At 45.7% G+C, this 16,763-nt stretch overlaps 1 protein-coding gene across 1 annotated transcript; it reads right to left on the reverse strand.

The window, feature by feature from the left end:
• Positions 1–214: 214 nt before the first annotated feature.
• On the reverse strand, positions 215–10,542 carry gfm1 (G elongation factor, mitochondrial 1). Its single transcript, XM_076282949.1, has 18 exons — positions 10,391–10,542; positions 10,037–10,189; positions 9,787–9,919; positions 9,337–9,541; positions 8,662–8,778; positions 8,143–8,293; positions 6,982–7,136; positions 6,535–6,619; positions 5,896–6,033; positions 4,619–4,720; positions 4,340–4,396; positions 4,028–4,165; positions 3,574–3,656; positions 3,058–3,220; positions 2,584–2,728; positions 1,953–2,113; positions 1,519–1,572; positions 215–878 (listed from the first exon to the last, which is right to left on the reverse strand). The coding sequence occupies exons 1-18, from the start codon at positions 10,463–10,465 to the stop codon at positions 747–749; spliced, it is 2,247 nt and encodes a 748-aa protein (XP_076139064.1). The 5' UTR covers positions 10,466–10,542; the 3' UTR covers positions 215–746.
• Positions 10,543–16,763: the final 6,221 nt, after the last annotated feature.

Raw genomic sequence — 16,763 nt, forward strand, 5'->3', positions numbered from 1 at the left:
TCCTGATTCAATTAGAGCATAATTCAAAAGGCTTTGATTTGATTTGATATTGATTCACACACTCAGGCCTGCATTACCAGTTTTGTTTGGATGTGAAAATATTTTCAGAGAACGCTGCACTGCAGGACCCTCTCAGCGCTAACGGTTACAGTCTAATGAACTATTTGTCATAATTGAAGACACAGAAATGGTAATGGAATTATAACATTTTTAATTACACAGACTACATCATCCGCTGTACACAGTACAAATGCAATTCACTGTACAGGCCCGGTCCACCTCCCTGACCAGACGTAGTCTAGTCCAGTGGGACACACAGGCCATACAGTCCTGATAGAGGAAAGTCTAAAAATTTATAAATTACTCTGTTGGTGGAAAAGGATAGATCTTTGTAGGGGGAATAATCTGGTGTATACTTTTGGAGTTTTGACCTCAAGCTCATGTAGTCTGAGCTCTGTTATTCAAACAGTGGCTGTGGCTGCGACGTTTGCTCCACTGGAAAACGAATGCCAAGCTGGGACACAGTTCATGCTTTTCATTAAACAGACGCCAGCAGGATGGGTGGAGATATGAACGAAGAGCAAACGCGTACCATAAATATACACATCTGAGCTCAACCGCACCACCCCTACTGCCCTCACTGTTCAATCTGCCACTGGCAACCCAGGGCTGAAATGAGACCGCCAAATATTTCCTAGACAGTATGGTTCTTGCATGTGTGTGTGTGTGTGTGTGTCCAAAGGCTCTCAGTTCTTCCATTTGCCTTTCTTGGCAGGAAGCTGTCCTGTGGCCTCCAGGTATTTGTTGATGAGGTCCTCCTGGACGGCCGGCAGGCAGGGCTGGTATCGGCTGTACTCCATCGTGTACTCTCCCTTCCCCTGCAGACCAGCACACAGACAGAGGAGCAGGCCAGAGAGAGAGAGATGAGCAGAGAGAGAGAGATGAGCAGAGAGAGAGAGAGATGAGCAGAGAGAGAGAGAGAGAGATGAGCAGAGAGAGAGAGATGAGCAGAGAGAGAGAGAGAGAGAGATGAGCAGAGAGAGAGAGAGAGAGATGAGCAGAGAGAGAGAGAGATGAGGAGAGAGAGATGAGCAGAGAGAGAGAGAGAGAGAGCAGAGAGAGAGAGAGATGAGCAGAGAGAGAGAGAGAGATGAGCAGACCAGAGAGAGAGAGAGAGAGAGATGAGCAGACCAGAGAGAGAGAGAGAGATGAGCAGACCAGCGCACAGACAGAGGAGCAGGCCAGAGAGAGAGAGAGAAAGAACAAGAGGGAGTAAAAGATGTCAGATCACAGAAGAGAGAGACAGAAAGCGCAGAGTGGAGGAGAAACAGACGGAGAGAAAAAGACATGTCAGATTGCAGAGGAGAGAGAAAACGAGGAGAAAAAGACAAGATGTGAAGTCAGTCCCAAAAGAGTGGCTAACCCAATAACAGGCATGTTAGAGAGAGTCTAAGTGCATGAAATGTGTCGCTCAGAGACGTGTTTGTTCAGAGGCAGCCGTGGCCGAGGGGAGCTTACCTCAGTGCAGGACCGCAGCTCGGTCGAGTAGCCGAACATGTCGTTCAGTGGGACCTGGAATCAGAGAGAAATCATTCAGGGCAGGGTGGTCAAAACTGCCCAGATATGGCTCCCAGATAATGTTTCAGACGGCAGTTTGATGGTGTGATTGTGTGCTTTGTTACTATTCTTGCATGAACAGAATATATAAAGCAGATGGAAACACTACTGCAAGTAGTGTGTGTGTGAATATACTGTGTACTAAACAATTAACACACACGATAGCAAGCCCTGCTCACGACCCTTCTATATTCATAATAACTTCCTACTGCACTAGATAACATGGTAAAGAAAAGTGTGATTAGTGGGGTACCTGATCGCTACAACGCTGTGGGCAGCACGTGGTCACATCTCGCCTGTTCTAGTCTCTGGTTGTGGGTGTGAGGTCTACTTACATCCGCATAGAGAGTGAAGTAATCTTCCGCTCCGTCCTGTCCTGTGATGACTCCATGGCGACGGTTGACCCCGGCGATGACCGGTCCCTGGAACTCATTGGGTGCGACGATCTCCACCGACATGATTGGCTCCAGGATCACGGCATTAGCACTATCCATAGCTACGATGAGGAGACAATCATTTAGAACGCACGACATAACGATCATGTTCACTTTCTGAAATGTTCTTTGGGGAAGGTTTGGGTAGGGTACTCAGGTCACCATCAGAGTAGAGTTATAGTATATAGAATAAAGCTCTTGATTCAGCAAGTTGTAAGCCAGTTTTATACTTTAACGACTTCTAAGAATAACCTCAATCTATGTTTTCGCTACATGCAAACCCACCACGTCTTTTCCTTTTGTTTATTCAGTATACTGGCCAACGTCTCAAGGCCTCCTGTGTCTCACATATGAGAGCACAGAGAACCATCTTCCCTCCTGTGTCTCACATATGAGGGACCCGAGTGACCTTCCTCTTATGGTCAGGGTAACGATAGGTCGGCCAGGGTTCCATTCATTTTAGCGTCTGCTAGATACCAGTGAAGTTCAAATCAGTACACCAGTAACCAAGTTGAGTCCTCAGGGTCCTCACCTTGCTTGAGAGCGCCTTCTCCAGCACGGATGAAAGAGATCTCGTTGGAGTCGACCATGTGGCTGGCTCCATCGTCCAGCACGAACCGCACACCGGAAATCTTGTGTGCGGTCAGAGGCCCTTTCTCACAAGCCTCCCTGAAGCCCTGGAGAAGAGGGAGAGAGAAAGAGAGGGGGGGGGAGAGACAGAGAGAGGGAGAGGGAGAAAGAGAGTGATTAACACACAATTATTATTATTATTGTTATTGAAGCCCTGAAGAACAGAGGGAGAGAGCATGATTAACACACAGTTATTATTATTACAAAGTCAGAGTCAGTATCATATCATCATTCGTATCAGTATCATGTCAACTGGACAGTCTGTTCAGTATCATATCATCATTCGTATCAGTATCATGTCCCAACTGGGCAGTCTGTTCCCTGGTGACCCTCCGCACTGCACTGCTCTGCTCTGCGCTGCGCTGCGCTGCCTTACCCTCTCCACAGACGGGACGAACTGCTTGGGGATGTTGGTCCCGATGGTGCGGTCCTCAAACTCCAGTTTAGTGTAGCTCTCTGGGTCCAGCGGCTCCAGAACCCCGATGACTTTACCATACTGGCCCGAGCCCCCAGACTGTTTCTTATGAGTGAACTCAAACCTGCAGGGGACACAAACATGGATCATGGGTCACATATTCTCATGCAGAGAAAGAGCCTGGGAATGACAGATTTAGTGTTCCACAACATCAGAACAAATCCCTGATGGAAACAAATATGTCTATTTATACCTAAACTTTCCAGATGGTAAAATGGCATTTTAAATGACACCAACTATTGCTCTGGGTTCGGTGTAAGTCATTAAGTCATGATGTTAAAACTTACGGCACAGTTCGGTCTAAGTCATTAAGTCAAGTCATGATGTTAAAACTTACGGCACGGTTTGGTGTAAGTCATTAAGTCATGATGTTAAAACTTACAGCACAGGTCATTAAGTCATGATGTTAAAACTTACGGCACAGGTCCAGTGATGGTCTCCCTGAAGGCCACTTTGGGCTTGCCCATCACACACGGGCAACCATACTCCCTCTCCATCCTCTGCACACACACACACACACACACATTGTAAGAACTGAATGCCAAGAAGGAAAAAATAAACACTGATTAGAGGGAGATTGGGTTTGGATGTAGCATACTATAGGTCATAATGTTATGCTAGTTGTCGTTAAATGTACATATATCATCATTTAACATACAACGTACAGTGCTGTGCAAATCTGCTTTAGCGTGTCTATATGTTTAGATTTTAGAACATCATTTCATTTTGAGATTTCTTCATTTTAATAAAAACACTCTTTCAAACAAAGCGCCTAAATATCTATCTTATGACATGAGTAAGTTTGAACAGGAAGGAAAAGAGGAAGCTGCAACGCTTGGAGTTGGTGATGGCCACTGGGACGTCCGGCTACCTGGGAGTAGATCTCCAGGTGCAGCTCCCCCATGCCAGAGATGATGGTCTCCTTGCTCTCCGGGTCGTAGTGAACCCTGAAGGTGGGGTCCTCCCGCGTGAAGCGGTTGATGCCTTTTGAGAACTTATCTGTGTCATTCTAAATATCAAAAGAACACCACAGAAAGAGACCCATTTAAACAATCGTGTAGCTACTGTGCCTATGAGTGTGTGTGTGTGTGTGTGTGTGTGTGTGTATGTGTGTGTGTGTGTGTGCGCGTGTGTGTGTGTCTGTGTCTGAAACACGTGTTATGAGCATGTCCTGAGTATTTACCTTGTTGGACGGTTTCATGGACATCGAGATCACAGGATCAGGTACATGAATCGATTCCTACAACAAAACATTTACATTTAGATGATTTACAAAGTATCCCAGCTAATACAATAGAAAAATGCAACTTCACTTCACACACTAAGAAATTGTATGTTTTTTCCCTTGAACTGGCTGCCCAGGAAACCATTTTCAGTGCAATGATGACAGTAATAGAATATGACTTGAAGCACTTGAAAACATTTTGGCACTGTGAGGATGTGTGATGTGTCGCATACGCACCATGGAGAGGTCTGCACTGGTGCGAGCAGTAAAGGTATCTCCGCTGGCACAGTCGATGCCAAACAGGGCACAGATGTCCCCAGCATACACCTCCTCCACATCCTGCAGTGCACAGGAAATGACATGGACAGGGTCGGTCAGTCAGTCACTCAGCAGCAGCGGTCAAATGAAAAGTGTTTCTCCACACAAAGCATCGCTTCTTAAACTAAACTTCTACCAACACTCACTCAGTATTTGACCAACTCTTATCATAGAGTGGGAAACACTTTGCAAACAGAATTGATAGACTTCGCCTCACTGGGGCGGAGGTAGCGTAGTGGCTAAGGAGCTGGGCTAGCATGCAGTAGCCAGTGAATGGGGCGGTGGTAGCATAAGGAGCTGGGTTAGCATGCAGTAGGCAGTGAATGGGGCGGTGGTAGCGTAGTGGCTAAGGAGCCACACACTAATCTCGGCGCAGTGAGCTGCCTGCAACAACAGGCGCTCGGGGAGCAGTGAGGGGTTAGGTGCCTTGCTCAAGGGCACTTCAGCCGTGCCTACTGGTCGGGGCTCGAACCGGCAACCCTCCGGTTAAAAGTCCGGAGCCCTAACCAGTAGGCCACGGCTGCCCTTACGGCCACTCTGATGCCCTCACGGCCACTCTGATGCCCTCATGTGATGGCCTCACGGCCACTCTGATGCCCTCACGGCCACTGATGCCCTCACGGTCACTCTGATGCCCTCACGGTCACTCTGATGGCCACTCTGATGCCCTCATGTGATGCCCTCATGGCCACTCTGATGCCCTCACGGTCACTCTGATGCCCTCATGGCCACTCTGATGCCCTCATGTGATGCCCTCATGGCCACTCTGATGCCCTCATGTGATGCCCTCATGGCCACTCTGATGCCCTCATGTGATGCCCTCATGTGATGCCCTCATGGCCACTCTGATGCCCTCACGGCCACTCTGATGCCCTCATGTGATGCCCTCATGGCCACTCTGATGCCCTCATGTGATGCCCTCATGGCCACTCTGATGCCCTCACGGCCACTCTGATGCCCTCACGGCCACTCTGATGCCCTCATGTAATGCCCTCATGGCCACTCTGATGCCCTCATGGCCACTCTGATGCCCTCACGGTCACTCTGATGCCCTCATGGCCACTCTGATGCCCTCATGTGATGCCCTCATGGCCACTCTGATGCCCTCATGTGATGCCCTCATGGCCACTCTGATGCCCTCATGTGATGCCCTCATGGCCACTCTGATGCCCTCATGGCCACTCTGATGCCCTCACCTCCATCTCTCCTGCGTGGAGGCGCACCAGTCGCTGCACCCGGACCTTCTTGCTGGTGCGCGTGTTGTAGATGTACTCGGTCTTCCTCAGGCAGCCCTGGTACACGCGCATGTACGTCAGCTGACCAAAGCGTCCCGCCTGCCACACGAAGAGAGAGACAGAAAAGGAAGAAACCCTCATGAAGGACACGCTGGAGCACGGATCGATGAAGGACACACTGGAGCACGGATCGATGACCAATGTTGTTCTTTTGTCATTCCAAAACAGGTTGGTATATTAAAAAGAGAATGAAGTACTCAGGTCCCAGTTTAAAAACAAAACAGTAATAAAACAACAAAACCTGGGGGGTATTCCAAGTACGTGGTTTAGAGACAAACCTGGATAAGTTAACTCCGTAAGTGCTAAACCTCCTAAAAGAAGAGCTGTATGGCTTCATTCTCCTAACAAAACAATGCCATAGGGCTCTTGTTGTAGGAGGTTTACCACTTACTCTGAGTTAACTTACCCAGGTTTGTCACTAACCAGCGTACTTAGAATACCCCCCTGGGCAAACCATAGCTCTGCACAGATTCTGTATGATTCCATATGGAGCTCAGCAAATCCTCTGCCATGCTCTGAGCACAGTGCTTCTACACTCACCTCCAGTTTGAAGGCCAGGCCCACGAAAGGCTTAGATGCATCTCTGGTGGGGTCCATCAGGACTTTAGTGCCTTCACTTGAATCCCTAATGAACCCAAAACAGGAAAAAGAAGACTTGAGACATACACACCACTAAAAGCCTCCATCTCTAGGGAAATAAGTCTTAAGTCAAAAGCTAACCTAATAACTAAACAAACCCTGTTTGCTAATTTAACCATGGGCAAGACCCAAGATTTGGAGGGTTAGCTTCAGCCAGATCGCATCCACCGTCTTTAAAGGTGCTCTAAGCGATGCTGGGTAATGTACGAGAGCATTTTGCGTGTTGACAGACTTTGCACTTTGCCAGCCATTTTAAATTGGGGCCCTAAACACGCTGTAGGTCTGTACGCACGGAGTGGCCTGTGCCATGGCCCTGTGTGCTGCCCCCTGCTGGACATCTGCACTCACTCGTCGTTGTGGATGGCGTAGTTGTTGACCTCGGTGGGGTTGGGCAGGTACTCCAGCACGGCGTCCAGGAGAGGCTGCACCCCTTTGTTCTTCAGCGCACTGCCCACCAGCACAGGGGAGAAGGCACGTTGGACAGTGGCCCTGCGCACGGCAGCCTGGACACAGAGGACAGAGAGAGCAGAGAGAGGAGAGAGAGAGAGAGAGAGAGAGCAGAGGAGAGGAGAGAGAGAGAGAGAGAGAGAGAGCAGAGGAGAGGAGAGGAGAGAGGAGAGGAGAGGAGAGAGAGGGGAGAGGAGAGAGGACAGAGGAGAGAGAGAGAGAGAAGAGAGAAGAGAGAGAGAGAGGAGAGGAGAGGGGAGAGGAGAGGAGTGGAGAGAGGAGAGAGAGGGGAGAGGAACAGAGAGAGGAGAGGACAGAGGAGAGAGGCGAGAGGAAAGGAGAGGAGAGGAGAGGAGTGGAGAGAGGGGGAGAGGAGAAGAGAGAGAGGAGAGAGAGAGGAGAGGAGAGAAAGGAGAGGAGTGGAGAGAAGGAGAGAGAGAGGGACACACTAGGTTACTCTATGCAGCAGTCTGCTCTGCTGTTGTGGTGTCAAGTGTTATGGGTGTAAACAGTGTCAAAACTATGTTTTGACCAAATAGTTGCTGGTGACATATTTAATATGTCCATATATACAGAAATCTGAAAATTTGGTTTCAAATCAATGATCGCAGGGATCTCGGCACTGTTTTTCCATCTACATCAAGAACCACATCATGTCTTAGTCCAATATGTTGGCAGAGAGATACATAAATATACTTCAAATCTAATAAACACGAACATGAAGATGGTCTAACACAATATTCCCAATCTGTTGCAGGCATGCAATGTAACCGATGATTTTAAAATAGTCTGGCCAACTGAACACAAGCAATACAGGACTGTGCAGTAGCACCTTCTGGCCAACTGAACACAAGCAACACAGGACTGTGCAGTAGCAATACAGGACTGTGCAGTAGCACCTTCTGGCCAACTGAACACAAGCAACACAGGACTGTGCAGTAGCAATACAGGACTGTGCAGTAGCACCTTCTGGCCAACTGAACACAAGCAACACAGGACTGTGCAGTAGCAATACAGCAATACAGGACTGTGCAGTAGCAATACAGGACTGTGCAGTAGCACCTTCAGCTCCTCCACGCTGGGGATCTTCTCCTCCAGGAACATCTCTCCCAGGATCTCGTCAGCGTTGGCCACACACTCCACCAGCTCCTGCCGCCGTTCCGCCGCCTCTGCGCGCATCTCTGCCGGGATCTCATCAAAACGGATACTCTGACTGGACACACACACACACACACACACACACACACACGTACATAGCATGAGGTCTCATACTCACTCACACACTACATACCTCTTCTCATAACCTAAACACTTTCCCAACAAGGAGGACAGTTTACATGACACACAGTACATCGATCTCCATCTACACTAAAAATAAGCTATATCCAAGGCATGTACTCCACCCTAACAGCAATAACAAAACACAAGGGTGGCATATATTAATGACATGAATCATTCTCAATTGACAAAAATGCTACATTTGTCACAGTGCATCCTAGTGTCGGGCATTGCCTGGTATTCTCAATCAGTTCAGCGATGGCGACACATTTCATCACCGCGTGTGTCACGTGTGTCCCTTACCCAAATGGCCCCTCGAAGTAGATGCTGCGCTCCTCGATGAGGTCCACTAGGCCCCGTAGGTTCCCCTCCAGGCCAATGGGCAGGTTCACAAACGCAGCGTTTTGGCTCAGCTTGGTCCTGGGAAACCAAACAAGAGGTCAAGAGGTCAAGGCACAGTATGAAGACTTTTGATGTCAAAACATAAAATACCTCTGGACAGACAGTAAATGTGTCACTCTTCAATTATTGTAAACAATGTTGCTATCATTCCAGCATGTACTTCCATGCATACATCAGATCACTTTACACCATGAAGGGGATCCTAAAGACTAAAGTTCTAAAGCAAGTTGTCTATAGTGAGTTTGTTTTTGACAGTTGCTCTTTTATGTTTTTATCTACCATTATTCTTTGCTTTTATTTATGTAAAGCACGTTGAATTATCCCCGTGTATGAAAAATTAATAAACTTGCCTTGCTTATAGAGTGCCGTTACATATAACCGCAGAGATATTATGGACTTGCCCTGACTACTAGGTATAATAGCTTATATCATTTAATAGTTAATATAATTTCTTCTGATACTGGAGGTGTATTTGGACATGGATTTCCTCTGTGTATATGAACTGCACTGTAAGTCACATTGGGTAACAAACCTCCGCTAAACCAACAGCAGAGCCCACTGAGGGCCATAGTTCACCTGAGCTGCTGCAGGGCCCGGTAGGGGTTGGCGCCCATGCGGTCCAGCTTGTTGATGAAGGTGAGGAAGGGCACGCTGTAGCGCTTCATCTGCCTGTTGACCGTCAGGCTCTGGCACTGCACCCCACCCACCGCGCACAGAACCAGCACCGCCCCGTCCAGCACTCGCAGCGAGCGCTCCACCTCGATGGTGAAGTCAACGTGGCCTACACAGGGGGGGGCAAAAGGAGAATCGCCATTAGGAATGCTCCACCTCGATGCTTAAGTCAACATGACCTATCGTGAACTCTTTATGGTCAAATAAAGAGGACGGAAGAGAGAATAAAGCAAAAGAGGAAAAGGGTAAATGATAAGGGCTTTGATGACGGAAAACAAACACTGGCTAAAAAGACAATCTAGGTGTAAAGCGATGACACAGGTTCTCCCATAGAGGTTCATCCCTGTAGCCTACCTGGAGTATCAATGATGTTGATGTTGTGCTGGTTCCACATGGTGTATGTGGCGGCTGACTGAATAGTGATGCCCCTCTGTCTCTCTAGCTCCATGGAGTCCATGACGGCCCCGACCCCGTCCTTGCCCCTTACCTGAAGGACAACACAAGGCATCGGGAACACGTTTTGAGACACCAGGGGATGCATCATTGTAGACTAGCGTTGAACAACAGATTTGTTTAATGGCTGAATGTGACCTGTATGTCTTACTTCGTGCATTTCAGCTATCCGCCCAGTGTAGTACAAAATTCGCTCGGTGAGTGTGGTCTTCCCGGAGTCGATATGAGCAGAGATGCCAATGTTGCGTATTCTCTCGTTGGTGATGATGCCGGACGAACACGACCGACAACTATTTAACAGGACCTGTCAAACAACACGACGCGACACAAATGTGTAATAGCAATAGTATCACAGACACCAATACAGATCATAATTACTTGACTTCATGCTACAATAAAAGTTATATTCCGTTAAGTATCCAGTGAAAACGTTAACATTAGATATGCCTGAAAGTTCACCGAGGTTTGGCTAACGTTAGCTACGATAAGATAGTGGTAACGTTACCTGTTTCAGAGTCAATGTCCCAGGTTTCTTTAAGTGTAGTTGACTTAAGGTTAAACCTGCTTTTAGGACTCTCATTTTGGGTATATGGTTCGGGCCACCTTTACACAACCGTGGATGGATGTCAGCCTGTGAAAGTCACGCCGGTTCGGTTGTGAAACGCCTGCTTTTTCCGGAACTACGGCAAAGTGTAAGGGACAGTATAATGAAGTGACATCAATAACTTTGCGCCCCCAGTGTTTGGAGGATATAAAGACACCAAAATCATTGAAGCTAACTTGGGATATGGCCTATTGCCATCAATTTGGGGTAGCCTGGTTAAACAAAGACGAGCCTGTTAGCAAATGAGCAAATTCAAATTTGCCAACAGGTTTGTCTTGGTTAATCCAGGCTAATATGGAGTGTAGACCTACTAATGATAAGATACAGAAATTCTACCAAATTAAATTCTAAATGGTTACCATATTCACAGCAGGTAAACTTTCACAAGCATTTCAACTCTATCTACTTATGCAAATCTATATCTAATAATTTTCAATATATCGAATAATTCATTTTCTTCATGTGGAGTTGTTTCAGTACCAGTGTTTCCTTAACATGACACAGCATAAACTTCTGTTTTCAATAGCATTTAATGAGAGTGTCAACTCTGTTAATTTAAGATTTTGCTCTTAAAATGATGACTAAATATATGTTTTTTTCTGTTTCAAATGTATATCAGAAGATGTGTTACAATTAATATTTTTACCACATGATTTCTTTTGTAAAATTATATATGTAGAAAACATGCACCTCTTGGAAACTTGATAAATGATAAAAACTCATTACATTTTTTTTGTTTTTTCTCTACACTTTAAATGTACCCTGAATTATACAGTAGAACGACCCACACACAAATAGAACTGTTGTTAAAATGTTCAATTAGGTCTATATTTTATTGTTTGTAACTGATCTGATTGAATTTGATGGAGAATTACACTCTTTTTACATCATAAATATGGTGTGCAACCATACAGAAACAACATTTTTCACATGGCAATATTATACAGCGGGGAAAATAAGTATTGAACACATCATTTCAGTAAGCATACTTCCAATGAGGCTATTTGCATTAAATCTTCACCAGATATTAATGTTAACTTAAGTAATCCACCTATTTTAAAAAATCCAAACATTAATGTCCATAAATTGAGTTATATAGTTGTACTGTGTTGTCTCTATGGACCTATGTGTCTTGAAGAAAGTTGATTGATTGATTATGAGTAAACAAGTTAAATGGCACAGGAAAAAAGGTATTGAATACGCTAAGAAAAAGCAGTACACAAAGGCAAGGAACAAGCTGGAATCTAGTTAGAGTAATTATCCCTCCTATCTGTGCAAATTAATATAAGCTGGGTTAGTACATATTGATGGGCTATAAAAAGATTTTTTTCCTACCAAGGTGTCACACAAGAAACATTTCATGATGGGTAAAAGCAAAGAGCTCTCCCAAGACTTTTGCAACCTTATTGTTGCAAAACATATCAATGGAACTGGTTACAGATGCATTTCAAAACTTAAGAATCATCCAGTAAGCAGTATTGGAGCCATTATCTGCAAGTGGAATGAACATCACTGCATCATCAACTGGCCATGCACAGGATGTCCTCGCAAGATTTCTGACCAGAAAGTCAGAAGGACAGTCAAAAGAGTAGCCCAAGAGCCATGGACCATTCGGAGAAAGCTCCAGAAAGACTTGGAGGCAGCAGGTACAATTGTTACAGAGACAAATAATGCACTCCACCGCCATGGCCTCGATGCAAGTTCACCCTGCAGGACTCTTACTGAAGAAAATCATGTCGAAGCGTGTTGAAAGTTTGCTACACAACATTTGGACAAGCCCATGAAATACTGAGAGAATGTACATGTGTTCTGGTCAGGTGAGAGCAAAATCATATTTTGAGGAGAAATGGCACTATGCATCACCCTAAAAATACTATACCAACAGTAAGGTTTGGAGGTGGAGGCATCATACTGTTGGGCTGTTTTTCATTTCATGGTACCGGCAGACTTCATACAGTTGAAGGAATGATGAAGGGAGTTTTGGTCTGGGAGAATCTTGCCACCAAGATGATGAGGATGAGACATGGCTAGACCTTCCAGCAGGACAATGATCCAAAGCATTCAGCAAAGGAAACTCTCAATTGGTTTCAGAGAAAGGAAATCAAGGACCTGACTTAAATCTAATTGAACAGTTTTGGAAGTTAACTAAAGATCAGGATTTGCAAGAGGGACCCCTGGAATCTTCCATATTAAAAGACTATCGGTTTAAAAGAATGGGCCAAAATCACACCTGAATACTGTGACTGATTAGTTTCGTCATACAGGAAAAGCCTTGAAGCTGTCATTACAAATACAGGCTTTTCCAAAGTATTTAAGAATTTTTAGGTGTGTTCAATACTTTTTTCCTGTCATTCCGCTTTATTACACATAACTCTACTTATGGACTTTAATGTTTGGATTTTTTTTATATGGTTGGATTATCTCAGTATCAGCGATTTCAGGCCCTAACATAAATGATCACATTCATCTAACCTTTCCTTTCCTTTCCTGGGTTGAGACTGTTTGGTCAATTTGTGGGCTTGTTTTTACTCATGTTGGGTTATTCTGTAACACAGCTTGCTGGGTTGATAGTTTAGGGCAGGGGTCGGCAACTCGCGGCTCCGGAGCCGCATGCGGCTCTTTGATCCCTCTGATGCGGCTCAGCTTTTAAAAATAATTAATGAGTATATAATTATTTTATTTTAGTTCGTTCATTTTCAAAATGTAATATTGTAGGTTTATCTGAGTTATTTAGCCTATATAACTTTCCACCTCACTTGACTCTGTAACCGTATAGCCTGCACAATATTGTTACATTTGCGGTTCCCATGTCAATATCAAACAAAATCACAGATTTCCCTCCATTTCAGTCAACGAGAACACTTCAATTGTTATTGTTGATGTTTGCGCTTGCTGTAGGCTAGATAAGGAAAATGTCAAAAAGGAAACGTCAGCGACCACAGCTTGCGAGTGCAAACACAAGCGGGCTGAAATGGGAAAGTTTCCATCCGAAGACTGATTCTGAAAACGCGAAATGAACTGCCTGTTATATATCGCACACTGCAACGAGTTAGTGTTGCAGTTTCCATACCGAGTTAGTATTCCAGTTTGCATACCGAGCCAAACGGTCCACAGAGGATGCAATCTGCTCTGCCCTCCAAATTCAAACTCAAATTCCTGGGGGTGCACATCAGTGAAGACCTCTCCTGGACCACCAACACTGCATCACTGGCGAAGAAAGCTCAGCGCTGCCTCTATTTCCTGCGGAAACTCAGGCGAGCAAGTGCTCCACCAGCCATCATGACCACATTCTACCGAGGCACCATTGAGAGCATCCTCTCCAGCTGTATCGCTGTGTGGGGCGGAAGCTGCACTGGAAAACAGGAACAGGAACAAGAAAGCCCTGCAGCGCATAGTGAACAACAGCTGGAAGGATTATTGGTGCTTCACTCCCCCCTCCCTGAAGGACATTTACACCACCCACCTCACCCGCAAGGTGACCACAATTGTGAGTGATGCAAGTCACCACGCTCACAATTTGTTTGATCTACTGCCCTCTGGGAAGAGGTACAGAAGCCTGCGCTCCCGCACCACCAGACTCACCAACAGCTTCATACACCAGGCTGTTAGAATGCTGAACTTTCTCCCCCCTCTCCCCCCTCATAACATCCTGGACTTTGGACCCACAATGGCTGCCTTGCACTACTCCACTTGTTCACTTGCACACTTTGCAACTTGTTCTTGTTGTCCTGTTGTCCTGAAAACACAACACTTCTGCTGCTCTTACATAACTTGCACCACTATGCCACTTGCTTACTTAGGTCAAACAGAACTACCTTAGCCATTTATTGGCCTGACTTTGCACTATTATATTGACTGTCTATGCACAATTTCAACCCAATTTTGCTGCTCTTATTTCTTCATTGTATGTGCCTTCTTATTTACTCATTTATTGTTTACTTGAATGTTATGTTTGTCTGTGGACTTAATTGGTAAAATATGTCTTGTCTTCACCGTGGGATAGTGAGAAACGTAATTTCGATCTCTTTGTATGTCTGGGCATGTGAAGAAATTGACAATAAAGCAGACTTTGACTTTGTATTGCTGTGTTAACCCTGTTCGTTTCCACTTGCATGTGAGAAATATTTCTCACATATGAAAAATATAAAGACAAACCTGCGCTCACGTTTATTAAGGGGAATTCCGCACAAAACTGTCACATTCATAACGCCAACCAGAGGCGGACAGAGTACACAGCTTCAATACTTGAGTAAAAGTACAGATACGTTTGAGAGGGAAACAACAAATTGAAGGTTTCAGAGATTTTTCTTTTTTCCTTTTTTTAGAAGAAGTAACGGGTACTCACGGTTATGGATAGAAATGTAGCGTAGTAAAGAGTACAATATTTGCCTCTCAAATGTACTTGAGTAAAGTCATGAGTACTCCCCAAAAATGATACTCGACTAAAGTACAGATCCCTCAAAATTGTACTCAAGTACTGTACTCAAGTAAATGTACTCCGTTACTGTCCGGCTCTGACGCCAACACAATGCCATGGTATTTCGTTGGCGTTATGGATATGCATGGAGTTGCTCTTAAATGGTGACAGCCTCAATTCTTGCATGAAACTTCACCTCACTGAATATGAGCCAGCCAGACTCCAAGGCCATCACCAAATCTAATCTCTGGTAGGCCTAATGTTCAATTTCGCCAATGACATGTCAACGAAAATTGAGTGTTGTGTTGTTAATGATGTTACTTTGCATACCAAAGGACACTGGAAAAATAGGGGGTGGTGTTTAGCCTACATGGGAAGCCTAAGGCCTATACTTCTGTCATTCCACTTTACATTACTTTTAAAACTAGTAGAAAATGTATTTAAAAATCCTCTGTTAAATGAAAGAATGAAAGTAACTGTACGTTAAATATCCAAACTTTTTCTTGTAACCGTCTTTATGTGGCTCTTCTGAGATTAAAAAAATAATAAATTGGGTAAAAGTGGCTCTCCAGGCAAAAAAGGTTGCAGACCCCTGGTTTAGGACATTGCCCCCACCTGACGTGGAGTAAACTACCAAGCACCAGGGTGACTTTAACACAGCTGCATAGTTATTTGAGATTTCGGAAAAAAATCGCTATTCTTCCAACCGTCCAGTCCAGCAGCTATTCGGAAATCAGGCTATTTCGGAAAGTATGTATCTGCTTTTAACATCTTTTTTATCCAGACATATTTTAGAAGTCCACCCAGAGACAGCCATGGCCTACTGTTTAGCGCTTCGGACTTGTAACCGGAGGGTTGCCGGTTTAAACCCTGACCAGTAGGCACGGCTGAAGTGCCCCTGATCAAGGCACCTAACTCCTCACTGCTCCCCGAGTGTTGTTGCAGGCAAAATAAGGAGTTGGTGGGGGTCCAGGGACAAGAGGAGGTGCAAGAAGACCAGGAGCGGCAGGATGAGGAGGTGGTGGGGGACCAGGGACAGGATGAGGAGGTGCAGGGTGGTGGCAGGCAGGGCTGCAATGATGAGTGCTGTCAGGGAGTAGAGACTGGTCGGATAGTTCAACTGCTCACCGTGCCGAGGAAGGTGACTGCTAGGGCTTACGGGGATGGAGAGAGGTGTTCCAATGTCAGCTGGTATCAGGCAAGAGAATGGCTGTCTCTCTGCAGAACGCAGAAAAAAGCATTCTGCACAATCTGCAGATTTGCAATCCAAAAAGGCCTCGTTTCGTTTGCAAAATGTGGAGATGTGGCATTCGTTCAGTCGGGTTTCAATAACTGGAAGACATGCCCCAAGCTACTGGACGTACACCAGAGCAGTCACTTCCACAAGGAATGCCACCAAAAGCATATTGCGTACCTCCACCAAACACCAGGGATGTTGTGGGGCGAGAGCAGCTGTCCCTCTGTATCCGGTGGGTGTCAGATGTCCTTGAGGTCCATGAAGATTTCATCGGGATTTACGACTGCCCCAGGGCCGATGCGGAAGAGTGCACCAGCACGATTTTGGACATGTTGGCCAGATGCGGAATCCATCACCAGCACGATTTTGGACATGTTGGCCAGATGCGGAATCCATCACCAGCACGATTTTGGACATGTTGGCCAGATGCGGAATCCATCACCAGCATGATTTTGGACATGTTGGCCAGATGCGGAATCCATCACCAGCACGATTTTGGACATGTTGGCCAGATGCGGAATCCATCACCAGCACGATTTTGGACATGTTGGCCAGATGCGGAATCCATCACCAGCACGATTTTGGACATGTTGGCCAGATGCGGAATCCATCACCAGCAC

This window comes from Alosa pseudoharengus, unplaced genomic scaffold (genome assembly GCF_046254945.1).
Source record: "Alosa pseudoharengus isolate Yale_2024_CS ecotype anadromous, Long Island Sound unplaced genomic scaffold, YU_APseudo_1.1 YU_APseudo_1.1_scf_13, whole genome shotgun sequence".
Taxonomy (NCBI): Eukaryota; Metazoa; Chordata; class Actinopteri; order Clupeiformes; family Clupeidae; genus Alosa; species Alosa pseudoharengus.

What these genes read in the sequence shown, in the direction of transcription:
- gfm1 (XM_076282949.1), bottom strand. Translation starts at nt 10,465, where the DNA reads ATGAGAGTCCTAAAAGCAGGTTTAACCTTAAGTCAACTACACTTAAAG. An exon ending in TACGCCATCCACAACGACGA is followed by an intron (nt 6,620 to 6,981) that starts GTGAGTGCAGAT and finishes TGGGTTCATTAG; the next exon opens with GGATTCAAGTGAAGGCACTA. An exon ending in GCCTGGCCTTCAAACTGGAG is followed by an intron (nt 6,034 to 6,534) that starts GTGAGTGTAGAA and finishes TTCGTGTGGCAG; the next exon opens with GCGGGACGCTTTGGTCAGCT.